General features: G+C 41.2%; 1 protein-coding gene across 3 annotated transcripts; it reads left to right on the plus strand.

Annotated features, from left to right (window-relative positions):
• The first annotated feature begins 3,329 nt into the window (after positions 1-3,329).
• Positions 3,330-20,073, plus strand: ZNF354A (zinc finger protein 354A). 3 transcript variants are annotated; one of them, XM_045530504.1, is made up of 5 exons: positions 3,330-3,534; positions 4,447-4,532; positions 8,245-8,371; positions 9,301-9,396; positions 17,924-20,073. In XM_045530504.1, exons 2-5 carry the CDS (start codon positions 4,500-4,502, stop codon positions 19,483-19,485), a joined length of 1,818 nt encoding a protein of 605 aa, XP_045386460.1. In that variant the 5' UTR covers positions 3,330-3,534; positions 4,447-4,499; the 3' UTR covers positions 19,486-20,073. The 3 variants fall into 3 exon arrangements, with proteins under 3 accessions (XP_045386460.1, XP_045386459.1, XP_045386461.1); XM_045530503.1 differs by lacking the exon at positions 3,330-3,534 and having other exon boundaries at positions 3,774-4,532; XM_045530505.1 differs by lacking the exons at positions 3,330-3,534; positions 4,447-4,532; positions 8,245-8,371 and adding an exon at positions 9,630-9,714 and having other exon boundaries at positions 9,308-9,396.
• Positions 20,074-20,374: the final 301 nt, after the last annotated feature.

The following is a 20,374-nucleotide window of genomic DNA, read 5'->3' on the forward strand; positions in this document are numbered from 1 at the left end:
GGATGTACATAGGTTATATATTTCACATCAGGGACTTGAGCATCGTCGGATTTAGGCATCTGGGGGGTCCTGGAACCAATGCCCTGCAGATACCCAGGGACGACTGTACTGGGTGTTAGCAAGGATCGACTTCTCAACTTGGGTGGATGGTTATGGGGTGTTCCCTTCATAATCATGCATTATACTGCACTAATATATGTTCTAATTGGCTTTTTGTATGCATATTTCACATTTTAAATAATGTAAGTGCTGGAGTAGTTAAATAAGAAGTTTCTTGATACATCTCCTGTCTCATTACTTCCCAAGCTGATTTCCAGCTTGGTATTGAGGGCTACTTGCTAGCCAAATTGTATCAGGTGTGTGTATTATGAGGCATGGCATTAAAATAAGAACTATAAACACTTCAGCTTACTTAGATATCTCTGCAGTTGAGTCAATAGGCTGATGTTCATGCATAAATATGTCTGTAATTCTAAGACAAAAATAAAATAAAATAAATAGTATGAGAAGAGTGAACAGTGATCCCATTTTTGTTTCATACACACAAATGAGTGTATGTGCAAACAAAATAGAATTTCAGAATAGATGTAATCAGTGTTTCTGCTGGTCTTTCTTTCCTTCTTACTTTCTTTCTTTCCTTTTTTTCCTGAGACGGTGTCTCACTCTGTTGCCTGGGCTAGAATGCAGCTGCATCATCATAGCTCACTACAACTTCAAACTCCTGGCCTCAAGTGATCCTCCCTCGTCAGCCTCCCAAAGTTCTAGGATTACAGACATGAGCCACAGTGCCCAGCCTGGACTTATTTCTTATTACATGTTTCTTTATTCCACATATGGTATAAATGTTTTTAATAATGAATGATTTTCATAGCCAGGGTAAACAACAAAGCACTTTCCTTAAAAAAATTATGCACACAGTCTATCCAGAAAGTATCCAGCCATGTAATGTGAAAATTAGAGACATTTATTGAAGTAGATACAAGATACAAGAAACATTGTACACAGCACAAAGTCCCCTTCAAAGTAAGCACCTTGGGACCTCACACAGCTCTCCCACTGTCTCTTAACCTAACCCATACTCGTTCAACATTCTCAGGTGTTCTGCTTATTGCAGGCCTTCCAGAACATGGATCACTTTCAGTAGATTCTCAACCATCTTTGAAGTGTTTGTGCCACACTTTTATTTGCACTCATTGCATCATCCCTGAAAGCCTTCTGAATCATCCAAATAGCTCCCTCAGAGGAATGTTCAAGCTTAATGCAAAATTTGAAGTAGATTCGTTGCTCTACTTGCTCAGTCATTTTGAACGGCACAGACACACTGTACACATGCTCACTCAACGTCTAGTGCCACTGACTAGTACAGTGACATCGTCTTTGTTTAGACATGGGCATCCCAGTCCACTCTCCTTGGCTGCCAGGTTACATCAACGTTGGGCAAACAGTTCTCATTATATTAACAATGGCTGGACAGACACCATATTTCAAAATGATACCAAAAACTTGAACATTTCAATAGGAAATGGCCAATATACCTATGGAGGCAATTAACATCAGAAAATATCTAAATGATTAACAAGTATAAGACATATTTAATTTCTCAATTAATCAAAATTACATACAAAAGCAAGATAATTTCCTATATTTAATTTCACAAGTTCTCAAAATTAGATATGAAAACAAGATAACTATTTGCTCTATTAAATAAAGAAAAGCATTTTTTAAAAATCCAGGGTGATCAGGTGTACTAGGTGCATATTGTCAAGAACTGCTTACAGAAATATAAATTCTAAAGTCTTCCAGGAATGTAACTAATGTGTTCAAATGTCTTCGAATTCTACCAGTCCTTGATCCAACAATTTAATTTCAAGGAGTTCAAAAAACTAATCTTCCAAGATATAGCCACAAGCATATTAATGGTGAAAAAAAGCCCTTGAAATAATATAAATAGGCCGGGAGCGGCGGCTCACGCCTGTAATCCTAGCACTCTGGGAGGCCAAGGTGGGTGGATCGCCCGAGGTCAGGAGTTCGAGACCAGCCTGAGCAAGAACGAGACCCCCCGTCTCTACTAAAAATAGAAAGAAATTATCTGGCCAACTAAAAATATATATAGAAAAAATTAGCCGAGCATGGTGGCGCATGCCTGTAGTCCCAGCTACTCGGGAGGCTGAGGCAGGAGGATCGCTTAAGCCCAGGAGTTTGAGGTTGCTGTGAGCTAGGCTGACGCCACGGCACTCACTCTAGCCTGGGCTACAGAGCGAGACTCCGTCTCAAAAAAAAAAAAAGAAAAAAGAAAAGAAAAAGAAAGAAATAATATAAATAACTAACAATAGGGCTTTAGTTAAATACATTGAAATAAGCTTAATTAAATGTTTTTTTAAAAAATAAATGACATGGAGTGCTCTGAAGCTATTAAAATACTACTGAAGAATATTTATTGGCAAATTCAAATATTCAAGGCATATTTTAAATGGGGACAAGACCCAAACAGGTTACAAGTGCTACCTCTAATATCTCATTTTGTTAAAACGAGAGCAGCAGTGATGACTGAAAGATTACAATGGAGTTTAAAGGACTGTTACAAGATGTTCACCAAAATGCTGACTACTATTTCTGCATGGTGGCATCAAGAACATTTTTTTCACTTTTCCCATATTTATCAAACCTAAATAGGACATGTGTTCTTTTTGTAACAGAAAAGATTTATTTTTTAAAAAAATTATCTGTTGGCTCCTCAGTACCTGAAAGACCCCTCCCCTGTGCCCCTGCTCCCGCACAGCCTCGGAATCTTCGCTCCTTCTCACCTTCCCAGCTAGGCTGCCCGGCCGCCCTATTCGCCCTCCCCAACCTGCCCTGGATGCCCCTAACCTCTTCTTTGCTTTTCATCACATTTGTTTTCTAAGACGATATAACACTATGTGTTCACTGCTTCTTGTCTGCTCCCTACACCCCCAAAAAACGTTCTCTAGGGCAATAATTTGTTTCGTGCAGTGATGTATTTCAAACCACTTATACAATAGTGCTGGGCACACACCAGCTGCTCAGTACCCTTCTGGGGAATGGGCCGGTTCTTGGCCAGTATCTAGTGCCCTCCCATCATTCACACAGACACAAAGCTACAAGACTCCGTCCGCCCTGGTCCCTTCCCAAAGAACCGGAACCCACAGCCCTACAGCTCACCAGGGCCCTCACCTGGCGGGGTCTGAGCATCTGACAGCTCAGTCCACGCCCGGCGTCAGCAGACAAACGGGAGAACTACACTTCCCAGAATGCCCGGGTCCCCCGCCGAGTGAACTACAATTCCCAGAGGCACGTGCGGCCCCCCGGCTCCGCTCCCCGCCCCGCCTCCCGGACCCGAGCGGGCCGCGGAGCGTTCGCCGCCGGGCGAGCGATCGCGGGGCCTGAGGTTCGCCCGGTTGTCACCCGGCGGGAGACCGGACGCGAGGCTGCTGCCCGGCGGGGGCAGTTCCCAGCCTCCCGCCTGTGAGCGCGACCTGGGGAGGCGCGGCCCTCGGGAACCCCGAGCCCGGGGAGGTGAGCGGCAGAGGGGGCGGCGGGCGGCGGACCCGGGCTTCGGGAGGACGCGGCGCCGGGGGCTCCGCGGGGCCTTGGTGGGTGCGAGCGAGCACCTCCGCGTCTGTCGCCGGCCCCCACCGGCCGCCCCGCGACGCCGGCCCGGGCGCGCCAGGCCGTGCGCTCGGTCCCCGCGGGCGCCGGCCCGGCCTGCCCCCTGCTGCCCGCAGGCCCCTCCCGGCGCGCTCCCGCCCGGCGCTGCGGCCTCGGCGGACGCTGGGGGATGCGTTTCCTCCCTCGGCGCGGGCGCCGTCCCGGCGCGGGGCAGCGATGTGCCCTCCGCGGCAGCGAGGCGCCTGGTTCCCCCGTGGCAGGGCCTGGGCCGGCTCCTCCAGTCGGCCCCCCTCCAGCATTTTCCTTTCTTGAGGGAATTGGCTGTAAACGTCTGGAATTTGATTCCTTGACGGGAGCGAGAGGCATCGGGTGGGAAAGGCTCGAGGAGGAGGACAGCTGACAACCGCACTCAGTGAGATCGGAGCGGATGCTCAGGGGCTGGTCGCGGTGCCACCCTCACTGGTGGTGTGAACCGGGACGAGCGGCCCCCACTCTGTCCTCAGTTTCCTGATCTGTAAAATGGGGGCGCCAGCAATGCCAGCTGGCGCTGCGGGACTGACGATGTCGGGCAGGGGGCTCAGGGAGTCGCTGCCGCTGCTAAGAGTCCTGTTCTCTGGACTCTGAGCCAGCAAGAGCTGGGGCCTGGACCAGCATGGCCCAGCCCTTCTCTCTGGTTCTCTGGACTCCTAGGTCCTTCTGTCTTCCCTCTCTGAGGGCGCATGGGGTCATTCTCGGGTGGTGTAAGCATTTCAGAGCTGCTGGCTCTCAGGGGTGGAAAGCACAAGGGGCTTCCTCCTGGCTCCCCTTTTCTTCTCGCAGATCTGCCTTGTGGAGACTGCGCCCATCCTCAGGGGAGGAGCCCAGAGGAGGACATGGCTAGTGAGCAAAGGGAAGCAAGGTCTCAGGTGAGCTCACTGCCGTCTCTGTTCGTAGTGGATGGAGGTTTTTGTCTTTAACCTTCTAACTGAAGTTCTCTACCCGATACAGTCATCACCAGGTTTCAGAGCAGAAGACCCTTTACCTTGGAATGGTGGATTCTTAGGAAGTGCTTCCCTACCCTCCCAGTCCATGTCTAGTGTTCGTTTCTTTTCCTAATAGACACACTTTTGTTCACTAATCTCAATCCACTGCGTGGTTACTGATTTGATAGGTAAGATGTCCCGTGTCCTTACGTCACTAGGGACAGAGCAAACATGCATACCTGGGAAAAATCCTTTCTAGCCCTGCCTCCTTCACTCATCCATGTCCCCGTTCCTACCCCTGGTGAGAATGCTTTTCTTTTTCTTTCCTCTCCTGAGAATTCTCGTGATACCTTCTCTAGTCTTCTCCAACTCATAGTTTTTAGTTTTGTGTCCCTCTTAACTTTATGGATCATATGCGTTGTTTGTACCATCTCTTGAAAACTGATCTAGACCTGCCGTTTTTGTCTCTATTTGGGGGGAGAGAGGGAGGCACCCCAACCAGGTGAGATGATGCCTGAACAAGGGAGAGCCATGTTGCAGGGGCCACAATGAAGAGGTCTCCTGATTCTGAGAGTAGGGAGAAGACCCCTCAAGAAGCCAGAGGGAGAGTTTTGTGGAATATTGGTATTGGAGAGGCTGTCTCTGTTGCTGTTTGTGGGCCTTGGACAAATCACTCCACCTCTCTGTGCCCCAGTTTCCTAACCTATACAATCTGAATAACAACTATGCCTACCTCCTAGGGTAGGTGAGAGGATCACCTGAGTTAGTGCATGGAAAGTGTATAGATCAGGGTGGGATCTGAATTCAGGTTACCATTGTAACTGCTCAATACGTGGTGGTTGTGGGAGCTGAGTGATACTATTATGTTAATAATAATATTAATGTTGAATCGGAAGAATAGGCTCCACATGTACTCGCCATCAAATTGGCACTGACTGATCAACACTAAGGTGCTCACACTGTAGTTATATTCTCCAGGGATTAGGGGGTTGGGGGGGCAAACTCACAACTAATGGATGTGGTGAGCATTGTAGAGGGGAAGGGCAAGCCTCTAATCCTCGCTTGGGTGAGGCAAAGACATAAAATGTACCAAAATGTTTGTACCCTCATGGCATCCTGAAATAAAAATAAAAAATAATAATAATATTAATGTTGATAGAAGTTGCTACACAATATTTCTAGCACCCAGAAAATACTTGGTTTTTCTTTGCCCATCTTCATCTAACACCTGAATTCAGGCTAAGGTGTGTGACCCTCAGTCCAGGGGCAACTCTGATATGTCTTTCAGAGCACCAGCCACATGTTACCAGAGCTCTTCCACAATGTGGCATTATCTTTTGGACCTACAAATGCAGTGGGATCTGATCTGAGGCTACAGCCAGGACCTGCCGTTGCATAATTGCATAATTGGTCTGTTCTTTTTCCCTTAAGGCTTTCCTGTTCTAATTGCTACAAAGCCAAGTTGCTCTCCTACCCAGAGTCTTCTCCATCTTTGTGTGTGAGTGAATACCACAGTCCTTTCTAACCACGTCTGCTGCCCATGCATCAATACCTTGTGGACTTGTATGTAAAATTCAGTGACAGAAAGTGTAAGAACAAGTGCAGTGGTTCATGCCTGTAATCCCAGAACTTTAGGAGGCTGAGGCAGGAGGATCACATGAGGCCAGGAGTTTGAGACTAGCCTGGGCAACATAGTGAGACCCAGTCTATACAGAAAAACACACACAGCACACAAAAATTAGCTGGGTATGGTGGAACATACCTGTAGTCCCAGCTACTCAGGAGGCTGAGCTAGGGGAATTGCTTGATCCCTAGATTTGGAGGATACAGTGAGCTATGATCATGCCACTGAAATCCAGCCTGGGTAAACAGAATGAGACCCTGTCTCAAAAAAAAAAAAAAAAATCAGAAAGAGAACGTACCAAGTTCTGGGTCCACAGTTAGAAAATTTTAGATATGCTTCTGCCACTAATAAAGCATGTGGCCTGGGGTCTTGGCTGCTGTGGACCTCATTTTCCTCATTTGCAATATGAGGATGCAACTAGGAGGTAGCATACATTCCTGTACAGTTACATGGTTTTCTTTCATTGTTCAAATTATTTCTTGTGTTTTCTTTGCCAGTTGGATTGTAAATCCTTTGAGGGCAAAGATCATTCTTTTATTCCCCCACATGCCAATGTCAATAAATTTTCTTTCTTATCATACATGTATTATGTGCTCATTATAATAATTTAGGGGAAAAATACATATATAAAAAAGTAAAATCACTCTTACTATAACATCTAGTGATAATCACTATGGGCCCTTTATAATGCATCCCTCAGAATCATTTTCTTTGCCCATCTGTTTGTGTGCCTATGTCTGTATGTATGTGTTTATTTTACCATTTTAACCAATTTTTATTGTGGCAAAATATATATACCATGAAATTTTACCATTTTAACTCTTTTTGAGTGTATAATTCACTGGTATTTTAAGTACTTTCACATTGTTGTGTAACTGTCATCATTGTCCATCTTCACTGAATAGTATTTATTTCTTAACCCTAAGAGGTAGGCATTACAAGGCAGTTTTGCAGAGTGGTTAAAAGTGGAGCCTCGGACATTCACCTCGATGGGAATTCCACTTCTACACCAGCTATGTGACTTGGACAAATTTCATGTCTTTTCTGTGACTTTGTTTTTTCTTGTATAAAGTGGAAACAATAATAGGACCTTCTTCATAGGATTGTTGTGGAGATTAAGTAAAGAATATGCACTAAAGATTAATGTAAAGCTCTAAAAGAAGTAATTGGCCCATGTAAAACATTCAATAAATTATATTAATAGCTATTTTAATTTTTATAATTACTATCCTCAAGCTTGAGTAAGCAGACATACAGTACTTTAAGTTATTTAATCTACGCAGGGCACAGTGGCTCATGCCTGTAATCCTAGCACTCTGGGAGGCCAAGGTGGGAGAATCTCTTGAGCTCAGGAGTTGGAGACCAGCCTGAGCAAGAGCAAGACCCCGTCTCTACTAAAAATAGAAAAAATTAGTTGGGCATGGTGGTGTGCACCTGTAGTCGGGAGGCTAAGGCAGGAGGATCACTTGAGCCCAGGAATTAGAGATTGCTGTGAGTGAGGCTGATACCATGGCACTCTAGCCCAGGCAACAGAGCCAGACTATCTCAAAAAAAAAAAAAAAAAAAAAACAGTTATTTAACCTAATCTCTATCAGTGAGTACTTAGGTTGTTTCCATTTTTTTCTGTTACAAACACTATATTAAGTAACTTCGTTTGTGTGCTTTTGTTCGCTGTTCATTATAATACAAATATAGTAATTGGTGAGTTAAAGAATATACACATTTATAAGCTTTTTAATATGTATTTTCAAATCACCATCAGCAAGATCATTCTAATTGACACTCCCACTAATGGCCTTAATCCTTCTACATATCCCTTATAGTGGCTAACACAAGGCCTGGTTCATGCTTTATGCTGCTCAATATATATCTGTTACCAGTTGATTATTCTCTAAACAAATGGCCTGGAATTTTCAGGACCTTGAATAGTATCAGAAGCATTTCATGGGTACCCTGTCTGCCTCCCTGACTGCTGCCCTCTTCACTCTGTGAGGGGTGGTCTGGGTGAGCTGGAATGGCTTGTCCTTGCAGGTGTCACTGATGTTCGAGGATGTGGCTGTGCTCTTCAGTCGGGATGAGTGGAGAAAGCTGGATCCTTCTCAGAGAAACTTGTACCGAGATGTGATGCTGGAGAACTATAGTAACCTGGTCTCACTGGGTAAGGACATTTCCTTTGTAGATACAGGATTTAGAATTGTGCAGTATCTCAGCACCTCCTTCCCTGAGTAAGAGCTGTAGTTCATCTAAACATTTTAGCTGAGTTTGAGGATTGTACAAATCCTCAAAATAAAGATTACAAACATATTCCCCGTTGTGGGCATAGAATCGCCCCACATACGGGAGTGGAGGTGGTGGTGTTGATAATCACCCCTCCCTCTGCATAATTGCACATTACAAGTTTCTTTATGATCAGGGCATCATTTCCCCACAATGATTGTTCTGTGGTTGGTTTGCTCATCTCTCAATAGGGCTTTGTGCAACCTTGACCTGCCACTTACCTTTCCCTCTTGTCTTTTCCAGGGGTCAGCAAACTTTTTCTGTAAAGAGCCAGGTAGTAAATATTTTAGGCTTTGCGTGCCACATAATGGTCTCTATAACATAATTCTCTTTTTTTTCACCATTCTTTGCACAAGTCCATGCATAAACAAGCGGTAGTCTGGATTTGACCCACAACCTGTAGTTTAGTGACTGCTGCACTTCTTGAAAGGGAGTCAGGTAGTGTTTTCTCATTTTAAACAAGCTACCTGGTACATAACCTTTCTACAGATACTTGCTTACAAATTTTATTCAGTCTATACATCCTATATTCCCTCTTTTATGGAAAGCTAATGGCACCCTATTAATTACCAAGGCTGCATGTTTATCTTATCTCCCTAACCTACAATTAATTATACCAAAGTTGTGTCCTGCAAGTCACTTGCCTTTTCCTTAACACATCCCCTTACATCATGAGGGCACAACTTGAGCAACCCACAGAAGCTTTTTGTACCATCCTCTGGGTTTGGCACTTAAATCTGGGAAAACTCTTTGTGTCAAAACAAAATCAAGTCTGTTTTTTTAATTTTGTTTTTTTCTGTCTGTGAGCAGGACTCCCATTTACCAAACCAAAAGTGATCTCCCTGTTGCAGCAAGGAGAAGATCCGTGGAAGGTAGACAGAGAAAGTCCTAGCTGCTGCTGTCTAGGTGAGTGGGTGGGCCCAAGGTGCCGGGAGTCACTGCAGGCAACAGTCTGGTTAATAAGAGGAGCTGCAGCATGGATTTGGGTTGGGAAACTCCCTTCAGGGTTCTCAGTCCTCCAGAAGTGGTGAGGAAGAGGAAGCCCAGGCTCTTAGATAGGAGCTTCTGCTTATTCTGTTGTATTCACTTCACAAATGAAACGCTCAGAATCTCTTTTCTGTTCTTTCCTGTTATTTCAGAACAGGGCTGCATTTTCATGTATTCATTCGACAAACGTAGTATATTTAAGGAATTGCAAATAATTGATTCTGGCTAAAGCTCAAGGTATGTATTTGGGGGAAGAAGGAGGTGAGGAAGGAAATGAGCCTAGAAAGCTGGGGAAGGGCCATTTAGTAAGTGCTCTGGCACAGTTCTAAGATGTGTACTCTGTGATAGAGGAATGGAAATCATTGAAGGATTTAAGCAGAGGATCACATGGTCCTTGATATCTTAGAAACTTTAATCTGAATCAGAAACAATTTAAATGTCCTTCAATAGAAAAATAGCTAAAGAAGCTACGGTGTGTCCTTACTCTGACAAACATCGTCACACTGAAAACAAAAGAGCCCACTGATTTGGACAGAGTTCCAAAGCACATTAAGTACTAAAGCAAGTTACACAGAGCATTATTATGACATGTCATCATTTATGTTTAACAAAAACTATGTGTGTGTGTGTCTATGTGTAATGTGCATACAAGCCAGAGAGAAAAGAGAACACACCTCAGTTGGTAACACTAGTTAACATTTGGGATGGGATCGAGAATGGGTCTGATGAAAGGGGACTTTATTTACATGTAATGTTTTAATTTTTTGTAGAGAATATATTCATGAAGTTCTTTTTTTTTAATTCATGAATTTCTTAAGTGATTTGAATTTAATAAGAAGGGTCACTTTGGAAGCATCCAACAGCATAGATTTAAAGTGAGGCAAAACTAGAGGTGAGAAACCTTACGTGGCTTACTGCAGTCATGGAGGCAGGAAGTTAGTAGGGCCTGGAGAATGGAGAAAGCACTTTCCATGAGGTTCGAGAGGGGGGAGGAGGAGCCAGTGTTGATCAGGGTACAGGATGCTTCTGGTGTGGGACAGTTTTCATTTGAGGTAGAGTGAAGCACTTGAGTATTGATCGCTGGTGGGTAGGGGTACAAGGTAGACAGGGCTGGGACTCATAAGGGAGCTAAGAAGTAGATGAATTTAAGACACATTTAGGTGGTAGAATAAATAGGTCTTGTTAATTGATTAGATGAGGAGGCTGAGAGAGGTGTTAAGGATACCTCTTAAGGTTTTGATTGAGAACTGGTACCATCTATAGAAACAATGGGTTAAACAGATTGGAGGGAATAATCATGAATTTGCCTTTAGGCATGTTGACTTTGAGGTGTCTTTGAGGCAGCTAGGTTGCTATTTTGAGTAGGCTGCCTAAAAGTGGGAGAAGAGAGCAGAGGAGACTTCTTGCCTAGAGTATACGTTTGTAATTGAATCTGGCCTGTGGAAAAAGGCAGAGTGAGAAGAATTGGTGGTCTAGGACTAAACCCTAAGGAACTTTAAGGATTAAAGATCAGATAGAGGAAAATTAGCACACAAAGGAGATTGTGGAAAATGAGAAAAACATGGAGGAAAAGAGAGGGTCACTCTAGCATAGGAAGAATGTGTCTCAAGGGAGACAAAGGTCACTGTCAGATGCTGCCGAAGTTAGGTGAGAACTGAAGAGAGTGTCTTGTTTTAGCTGCATGGAGATCATAGTGCCTCAGCAAGGGTAGTGGTGGGGCAGAAGCCACAGTGGAGCTGATGAGTGGTGAGTGAGAGGGAGGAAACAGACAGGTGTAGAATGCACTATGTAGAGAAATATATTTAGAGAGAGAGACAAAATCAGAGGTAAAGAGACAACAACACTAAATGGAAGAGCTCTTCTTTGCATATATAAATAAATATTTTTATATGTTTCTCCACTCAGTTATAGTACAGATTGAGTGCCTCTTATCCAAAAATCCAAAATCCAAAATTTTCTGAGCACCTATATGCCATTCAAAGGAAATGCTCACTGGAGCATTTTGGATTTCAGATTTCAGCTTAGGGATGCTCAACTGATAAATATAATGCAAATATTACAAAAAAAAATAATTGGAACACTTCCTGTCCCAAGCATTTCAGATAAGGGATACTCAACCGGTGTACAATGCATCATATTCTGCACCTTCCCTTTGGTATGTATTGAAGCTCTTTCCGTGTCAGCACATAGAGAACTTCCTCCCTCTGGGAAGTAGTTCTGAGGCCTCAGGCTGGCTCTCTTCTTGGCTAGAGGAAGAAGTGATCTTTTGGTTACATGCGGCTTTGGATGATGGTAGCCCAGCAGGTCCTATTTGAGCCAGGATTTTATAAATGTTACTTTTTGCTTATCAGCAATATGGAAACTGATTTAAAGCTGTGCCTTTATCATGTACCAATGTAAAGTCCTGATATAATAAAATTAGAGTTAGCCCAAATGTCCATTAAAAGAATCTGGTTGAATAAACTGTGGTACATCCACACAATGGAATTCTGTGCAGCTGTAAAAAGGGATGAGGAAGACCTCTGGAATACCGCTGTGTTCCACTCTAGAATATATTAGTAAGTGGGGAAATGTACAGAACAGTAAGTATAGTACTGTTAGCTAAGAAACGGGGGGTACCTCCCCAAAAGTGGTATGTGTATATTTGCTTATATTGTGATGTATCTATCACATAACATTTCAGTCAACAGTGTCCCACATATATGACAGTGGTCCCATAAGATTATAATACCATATATTTCCTTTTCTATGTTTACATGCATTTAGAGAACACAAATACTTACCAATGTGTTATAGTTGCCTATAGTATTCAGTGCTGTCACATACTATACAGGTTTGTAGCCTAGGAGCCATAGGCTATACCCTGTGGCTTAGGTATGTAGTAGGCTATTCCATCTAGGTTTGTGAAGATACACTCTATGATGTTCTCACAATGACAGAATAGCCTAATGATGCATTTCTCAGAAGATACCCCAATCATTAAGCAGTGCATGACTGTGTTTAAAAAAAAAAAAGCATAAAAAAAGGATAAAAGCAGATCAATAAAGATGGTTAGCTGTAAGGTGAAGGGAAAAGAAGGATGAAGGGAACAGGGATAAAATCTAAAATCTTTTGAGATATCTTGTTATATAATTTTGACTTTGGAACTATAAAAATGTTTTATAAAATTATAAAACAAAATTAAATAAAAACAAGCAAGTATCCCATAAGTATTGAAAGTAAAACAAAACAAATGACCCTAATTGCATTTCATGCTTAACTACATGGTGAAGAATTATTTCAAATGCCTTTACATCATAGCAATTTGATTTATTAGTGGTTTATATCCTAAGGACAAAAATATCTGCAAACAATAGTGTTAATTTTGGTGGGCATAATAAGAGTAGTTTTAATATATTTATGGATAAAATGATTGATGTCTGGGATATGCTTAGCATAATCTGGTGGAAGAGATGTAGGGATTTGCATTAGTTTGTTAAGAGTGCCATGACAAAGGACCACAAGCTGAGTGGCTTAAAACAGCAAATGTATTGTCTCGCAGTTGCTGGAGGTCCAAAAATCAAGATACTGTCAGGGCCCTGCTCCCTCTGAGACTCTGGGTAGAATTCTCTCTTGCCTATTCTGAGCTTGTAGTGGTGGCTGACAGTCCTGGGTATTCCTTGGCTTGGAGCTGCATCTGTCCTATCCTCACCTCAGTCTTCACATTGTGTTCTCCCTGTGTGTCTTCTTGTCTTTCCTTTGTGCATGCCCATGTCCAAATTCCCCTTTTTTCAAGGAACTGGTCATAATGGGCCAGGGCGCACCCTAATAACCTCATGTAGTTTGACCCTATTTCCAAATAAGGTCACATTCTAAGGTGCTGGACGTTAGGACTTCAACATATCTTTTTCGAGAGACACAATTTAACCCATAAGAAGATTATAGATGGAGCAGCATTAATGGTTGTTGAAGCTGGCTTGGTTATTCACTGTACAATTCATGCTACTTTTGCAAATGCTGAAAATTTTCCACTTTAAAAGCTTTAAAAATTAAAGTTACTACAACAAAATTTCTAGAACAGCATTTCTCTTTTCCACCAACACAAACATTATGGAGGGTGTTTACAAATGTGTGATAGTATGCCTATTAATGGTTTATGTATACTTCTCAGCATTAGCTAGCTTCCTGAGTTCTCTGACTCTAGAAAACTTATGAGACTGCAGAATTTTAAAAGTGACATTTTTATAGAAGTAATATTGACTCTGACTGGCTATAGGATAAAGTGGGCAGGGACACTTCAGGAGATGAGTCTGGAAGCTGGCTTGGGTTCACAGATTTGAATGCTGCCTTCAGCCCTCATGCTACCCCTCCACCTATCCTGTGGCTGATCCTTTAAAATCCCATCTTGTATGTCAGTTCTTCCAGAAAACTCTAGCCACTACCTGCATCCTTCCTACCTGCACCCTCCACTGTCTAAGGATAGTTTGGATGCTATTCTAAGCCCATGTTTGCATCCATTTCTACCTTGTGTTTTTATTGTAGCAATTATCTCATTTTGTTGTGATTGCCCATTAACTTCTTTATCTCTAATGCCAAATTATAAACTCCTTGAAGAAATGAACTGTTTCCTTTGTATGTGTGGATCCATAGTGTATTGTGGATCACCACTGCCTGGGATACAGCCTAATACATAGTAGGTGCTTTTTAAATCTTTAATAAATGAATCAAATAAGCAGCAATCAATGATTTTTGAAATAACAAGAGGAGTTCTATGTATTAAGAGGGATAAACTCAGTAGGGGAATAACACTGGAAAGATGAGAAGTGGGTCAAAGGAACAAATTGAGAATCAGTAGTCACTCTAGAGTAAGAAAATCCTGAACTTGGCCATATTCATGATGGCTGTTAGAGACCTTTTAGTGATGGCATTTAAGAAAATCTGATGACTGCCTAGACTTGGCTTTCAGAGAAGATTCCAGAATGAAACTAAGAATTATGGTAAAGTAGCTGAAAAGGTTATGATGTCATTCTGAACTGGGAAATATATAAAAAAGATTTGAAAAGGAATGCACTGGGTTCAGATTTGGGCAGGCTAAATTTAAAAAGAAAGATACTCAAATGGAAATTCTAGCAGGCAGTTGGAAATACCTCTGTGAAATATTTTGAGAGAGTCAGGATAATCATTCACATAGAAGGTGTGGGAGTGAATGAAATCATCTAGGGAGAGAAGATTAAAGACACACTCTCAGAGATAGTAAGAGCCAAGGAAAGAGAATCTAGGCCTAATAAAAGGAACAAATCAGGCCAGGCATGGTGGCTCACACCTATAACCCCGGCACTCTGGGAGGCCAAGGCAGGAGGATTGCTTGAGCTCAGGTGCTCAAGGCTGTAGTGAGTTATGATTGTGCCACTACACTCCAGCCTGGGTGACAGTGTGAGACCCTGTCTCAAAAAAAAAAAAAAATGGAGCAAGTCAGGACAGTGGTCATTAGCAAAATCATTCAGGTCTCCAAACTTCTGACCTAAGTCTTAACCTTGCTCATCAGGAGGTAGGTCAGGCCTGGGTTTGATTCTAGGAGGGAGTAAAGGTTGAACTCTACCTCAGAAGACATATTTATAGGCCTATAGAAAGTTCTAAGCAGATCATAAGGAACAGTTAGGATGTCTACAATCTAAGACTCATGTCTGCCTCAGTGGAAAACAGGAATTCAGGACTAAGGTATTGGCACTTTAGAGTTGGGATGAGTTTCATAGAATTGATATGGACCCTTGCATTATAATCATGTCCATTGAAAAATAAAAACTCCCCATGTCTCATTTCCTTATTCTCCTTTAAACAAAACTGTTTAAAAGGGTTTCTATTCTTGATGTTTCTGTTTTCTCACCTCCCATTGTTTCCTCTGTGCATTCCATTTGAGCTTTCTTCTTTATTATTCCACTAAAAGCACTGTTATTATATCCTAAACAACCTCCATCTTGCCACAATCAGGGTTCAGGTTTTAGTCATCAAATTATTTACTGCAACTACCTGAAGTACTTTCTTCCTTTGGCTCTGGAATATCATACTCTCCTGATATTATTCTTCTTAACCTCTCTTCTCTCTTTTCTTTTTCATTTCTTTTTATTTTAGAGACAGGATCTCACTCTGTCCCCCAGGCTGGAGTGCAGTGAGAGGATCATAGCTCATTGCAGCCTCAAGCATCTGGGCTCAAGCAGTCCTCCTGCCTCAGCCTCCCAAGTAGCTGGGACTACAGGAACAGGCCACCACAACTGGCTAATTTTTAAATTTTTTGTAGAGACGGGGTCTTACTATGTTGCCCAGACTGGTTTTGAACTCTTGGCCTGAAGCAATCCTCCCACCTCTGGCCCCTCAAAGTGCTGGCATTACAGGCATGAACCACCACACCTGCCCAGCCTCTAAATATTGCTGTACCTATGTGATTTCTTTCAGTTCTTTGGCTTTAAATAAAACTCACATGCTAACAACTTTCAAATGCATTATCTATAGCTTTGACCTTTTCCTGGATCTCCAGAATAATATACACAAATGAGCCTTTGAGTATCTTCTTTCAGTGTCTATTAGGGCAGCTCAGCCATGACAAACATATCTGAAACAGAATACCCCCCCAGACTTGCCCTTTTCGTGGTCTTCTCCTTCTCTGGTATCAGCTTTTCGCATTTTCAAGCTAGAAACCTAGGAGTGATCCCTAACTTTTCTGTTTCTTTCTCAGTGCTCCGTGAGTCCTGTTAGTTCTAATCCCAGTAGGTCTTCCTTCACACTATATCCTGATGCAGTCATCTGTACCTCCGCCCTTTTCTGCTTTCTAGGTGGCCTCTCCTCTCCCTGCTCCACTGGTGCCCCAGCGTAGTCTCCTCTCCACACAGTGGCCAACTCAGATGAGCACATAATTCCTCTGTGGCTTCCCATCAGGCTTAGAGTAAAATTCCAAAGTCCTTATCATGACCTGGGAGGCATGTGAATGCATATAAAATTAGTCAAGGAAGGTATTTAGAGTGGGAAATAAAACTCAAAAACCCTAGGGAATACCATTTTTAAAAAAAGGAATGGAAAAAGAGTTATCCATGAAGGAAACTGAGAAGTGAACAATGGTAGGGAAAAAAAAGCAGAATATATTACTGCATTTAATAAGCAGAATTAATTTGTACAGAGGTGAGAAAGTGAATGTTAAATAGATGGGAATGGCAAATACAATGAGATGCAAATGATCTCTTTAAATGGTTACTTCCAGCCCAGGAGAAAATGCCAAATTATGTGCACAATTCCTCTGACAGAATTCAATATTGAATTGTATCCTCACCCAATTTTAATATTTATTGAATTCTCTTCTTTAATACTTTTTCATGTTAACCTTGCTTTACCTTTTTATATCCATGCCTATCTTATTGTTGATCTTTGACTCTTTAGAGCCCTTCCTGCATGGCCTCTCTTGCTTGATGCATGAACTCAGGCTGCCTTCCTAGCTTGCAGCTCTCAGCTTCATGCCTGCTTTATGGCACCTCTGTAGATTAATTCAATAATGCTTTCCTGTTTGAACTGGCCCTGAAACCTCTTCAATCACCCATGTACTGTCCTGGAAGGCAACTTATGCGGGGGTTTGAGATGTTTGTGTGTGTATGTAAAATATATATGATATTTGTATATATGAAATTAATATGTAAGTAATTAGGAATATTGACATTGTTCAAATTAGGAATATATAAATAAGATTTATAAGACTAACAAGTTTTATATATAATTGGGGTGCCATCAAGAGGATCTGTAGGAACATTGTGCATGCTAATCTGCTTGTGAAGAACACATGTTAGAAAGGAAAGTGAGAGAGAGAGAGATGAATGTAGAAAGAAATATAAATATAATACAGTGTATATGTGTGTATGTATATTATAAAGGTGTGTAATATATTTAGCAGTCTGGTAAGTGCTTCACTAAGGGGAGTAGACTGTGGAAGCTCAGAATCAAGAAAGAATTCAGAGAGAGTTAATGTTTGAACTAAATATGAAGGATACCCAGGAATTTGGTATGAGAGAAAAGGAAGAAGACTTTTTTAGGTTAGGAATAATTACACAAAGAAAAATGTCAAGAAAATAATTTAGGAGTCCATCATGGGCTTTGAATCCTGACCCAGATTGCCTTTCCCAACTCATGCTCCCCTTATAATCCTTTTCTCAATTCTCCATTAGCCAATTCTTCTGGTAACTCTTACTCTCTTACCCTCTTTAAATGGGCTTACTTTATTCTTTTCTTTTCCCTTGTATTTCAGCATCCATCAATTGTATTTTGTTATACTAACTCTCCTGTTTTTTCTTCTTGCTATATTTTGGGCAGATACTAGGCCCATATTTAAATATCATTAATATTTATTTATTCATTCTACACATCTATTCTCAGTAGCTAAATTCTGTGATAACACATGAAACATCTTCAATGTCTCTTTTTTCCCCTCTAGGATGGAGGAACAGTCATAAAACCACAAAGTCAACTCAAACACAAGATTCTTCATTTCAGGGCCTGATAATGAAAAGATCCAAAAGGAATGGGCCCTGGGACTTGAAATCAGAAAAGCCTTGCATACATGAAGGCAGATTAGAGAAAAAGCAAGATAAAAGAGAAAGGTTTCATATGGTTTCAGTTACCCAGAAAAAAATCCCGGCTATAGAAAGAAGCCATAAAAATATTGATTTTATTCAAAACATCAGCCCCAGATCAATTCTTGTGATGCAAGAAACAGTTCCCAGAGAAAAAACACCACCAAAATGTGACCTACAAGGAAACAGCTACAAACAGAATTCAAATTTATTTAATCAACCAAAAATCACAGCGGAGAAACGCTATAAATGTAGTATGTGTGAAAAAACCTTCATTAACACTTCATCCCTTCGTAAACATGAGAAAAACCATAGTGGAGAAAAATTATTTAAATGTAAAGAATGTTCAAAAGCCTTTAGCCAAAGTTCAGCTCTTATTCAACATCAAATAACTCATACTGGAGAGAAACCATACATATGTAAAGAATGTGGGAAAGCCTTCACTCTCAGTACGTCCCTTTATAAACATCTAAGAACCCATACTGTAGAGAAATCCTATAGGTGTAAAGAATGTGGTAAATCCTTCAGCCGAAGGTCAGGTCTTTTTATACATCAAAAAATTCATGCTGAAGAAAACCCTTGTAAATATAATCCAGGTAGGAAGTCATCCAGTTGTAGCACATCCCTTCCTGGATGTCAAAGAATTCATCCCAGAAAGAAGTCATACTTATGTAATGAATGTGGCAACACCTTTAAGTCTAGCTCATCCCTTCGTTATCATCAGCGAATTCACACTGGAGAGAAACCTTTTAAATGTAGCGAATGTGGAAGAGCCTTCAGTCAGAGTGCATCTCTTATTCAACATGAAAGAATTCACACTGGAGAAAAGCCCTACAGATGTAATGAATGTGGAAAAGGCTTCACCTCTATTTCACGACTTAATAGACACCGAATAATTCATACTGGTGAGAAGTTTTATAATTGTAATGAATGTGGCAAAGCCTTAAGTTCCCACTCAACACTTATTATACATGAGAGAATTCATACTGGAGAGAAACCATGTAAATGTAAAGTATGTGGGAAAGCGTTCAGACAGAGTTCAGCTCTCATTCAACATCAGAGAATGCATACTGGAGAAAGACCCTATAAATGTAATGAGTGTGGGAAAACATTTAGGTGTAATTCATCCCTTAGTAATCATCAGAGAATTCATACCGGAGAGAAACCATATCGATGTGAGGAATGTGGGATATCTTTTGGCCAAAGTTCAGCTCTTATTCAACATCGAAGGATTCATACTGGAGAGAAACCCTTTAAGTGTAACACATGTGGGAAAACTTTTAGACAAAGCTCATCACGTATTGCACATCAGAGAATTCATACTGGAGAGAAACCCTATGAATGTAATACATGTGGGAAACTTTTCAACCACAGATCATCCCTTACTAATCATTATAAAATTCATATTGAAGAGGACTCCTAGAAAGTAGATTTGCATGTGTGAAAGCCTTAAACCAAAGTTCATCAGAGAATACATACTTGAGAGTGATGTATAAATGTAATGGATGTGAAAAACCCCATAATTGTATAGTTCTCATTAGATATTAAAGTCCATGGATAGACCTTGACTATGTAATAGATAGGAGGAAAGTGTCTGTGCTTGTCAGACTCTTTTAAAAATAGCTGGAGATGAATAATTTACAACTGGAGACATCAACTTTGGTCATTTATAAAATAAAAGATTTGTTTTCCCTCTTTCTACAGCAGTATATGCTAGGTATCATATGTGATCATTAGAAACATCTAGGTAGGTGGGGAGTTGTGCTCTGGATTTCTCATTAGAGAAAACACCAAAGTATATACACTGGTAATATTTTTATGTAACATTTTAATAGTATATGAAAGAGTTGATCAAACAAATTATGCATTTTTAGAGAAAAGGACCAAAATAAGGGAAAAATGAACTGCAAACTACCTCTCAGTCTCTGGAGTTTGTCCTTTTCCTGACCTGGTATCAAACTTTGTGCATGAATTTCATTAAAAAACAGAAAAATAAAAATATTGTCTCTTTTATTCTAGTGATTGCTGTGAATTGGGAATTTTATACTCAGTTCCTAAGTCTGTACTCAGAAATGCTTTCATTGCTCTGAAGTCATGTTTATTATGGAAGTATACCTGCTATATCCTGTGAGCTGTCATCTTACATGTATTAAAGAGAAAAATAGGCAATTATTTCAAGTCTAAACCTACAGCAAAAGGACTTACAGAATTTTAACAATTCTAACACCCATGGCAAAATATTGAAAAGGACATTGCTGTGGTCTGAATGTTGTGTTTCCCCAAAATTTATATGTTGAAATCGTAACCCCCAA

Source organism: Lemur catta, chromosome 18 (assembly GCF_020740605.2).
Source record: "Lemur catta isolate mLemCat1 chromosome 18, mLemCat1.pri, whole genome shotgun sequence".
NCBI lineage: Eukaryota > Metazoa > Chordata > Mammalia > Primates > Lemuridae > Lemur > Lemur catta.

Excerpts from the sequence above, each read along its gene's own strand:
- ZNF354A (XM_045530503.1), top strand. The coding sequence starts at position 4,347 with ATGGGGTCATTCTCGGGTGGTGTAAGCATTTCAGAGCTGCTGGCTCTC. Across the intron at positions 4,533-8,244 it reads AAAGGGAAGCAAGGTCTCAG|GTGTCACTGATGTTCGAGGA; the intron begins GTGAGCTCACTG and ends TTGTCCTTGCAG. Across the intron at positions 8,372-9,300 it reads TAGTAACCTGGTCTCACTGG|GACTCCCATTTACCAAACCA; the intron begins GTAAGGACATTT and ends GTCTGTGAGCAG.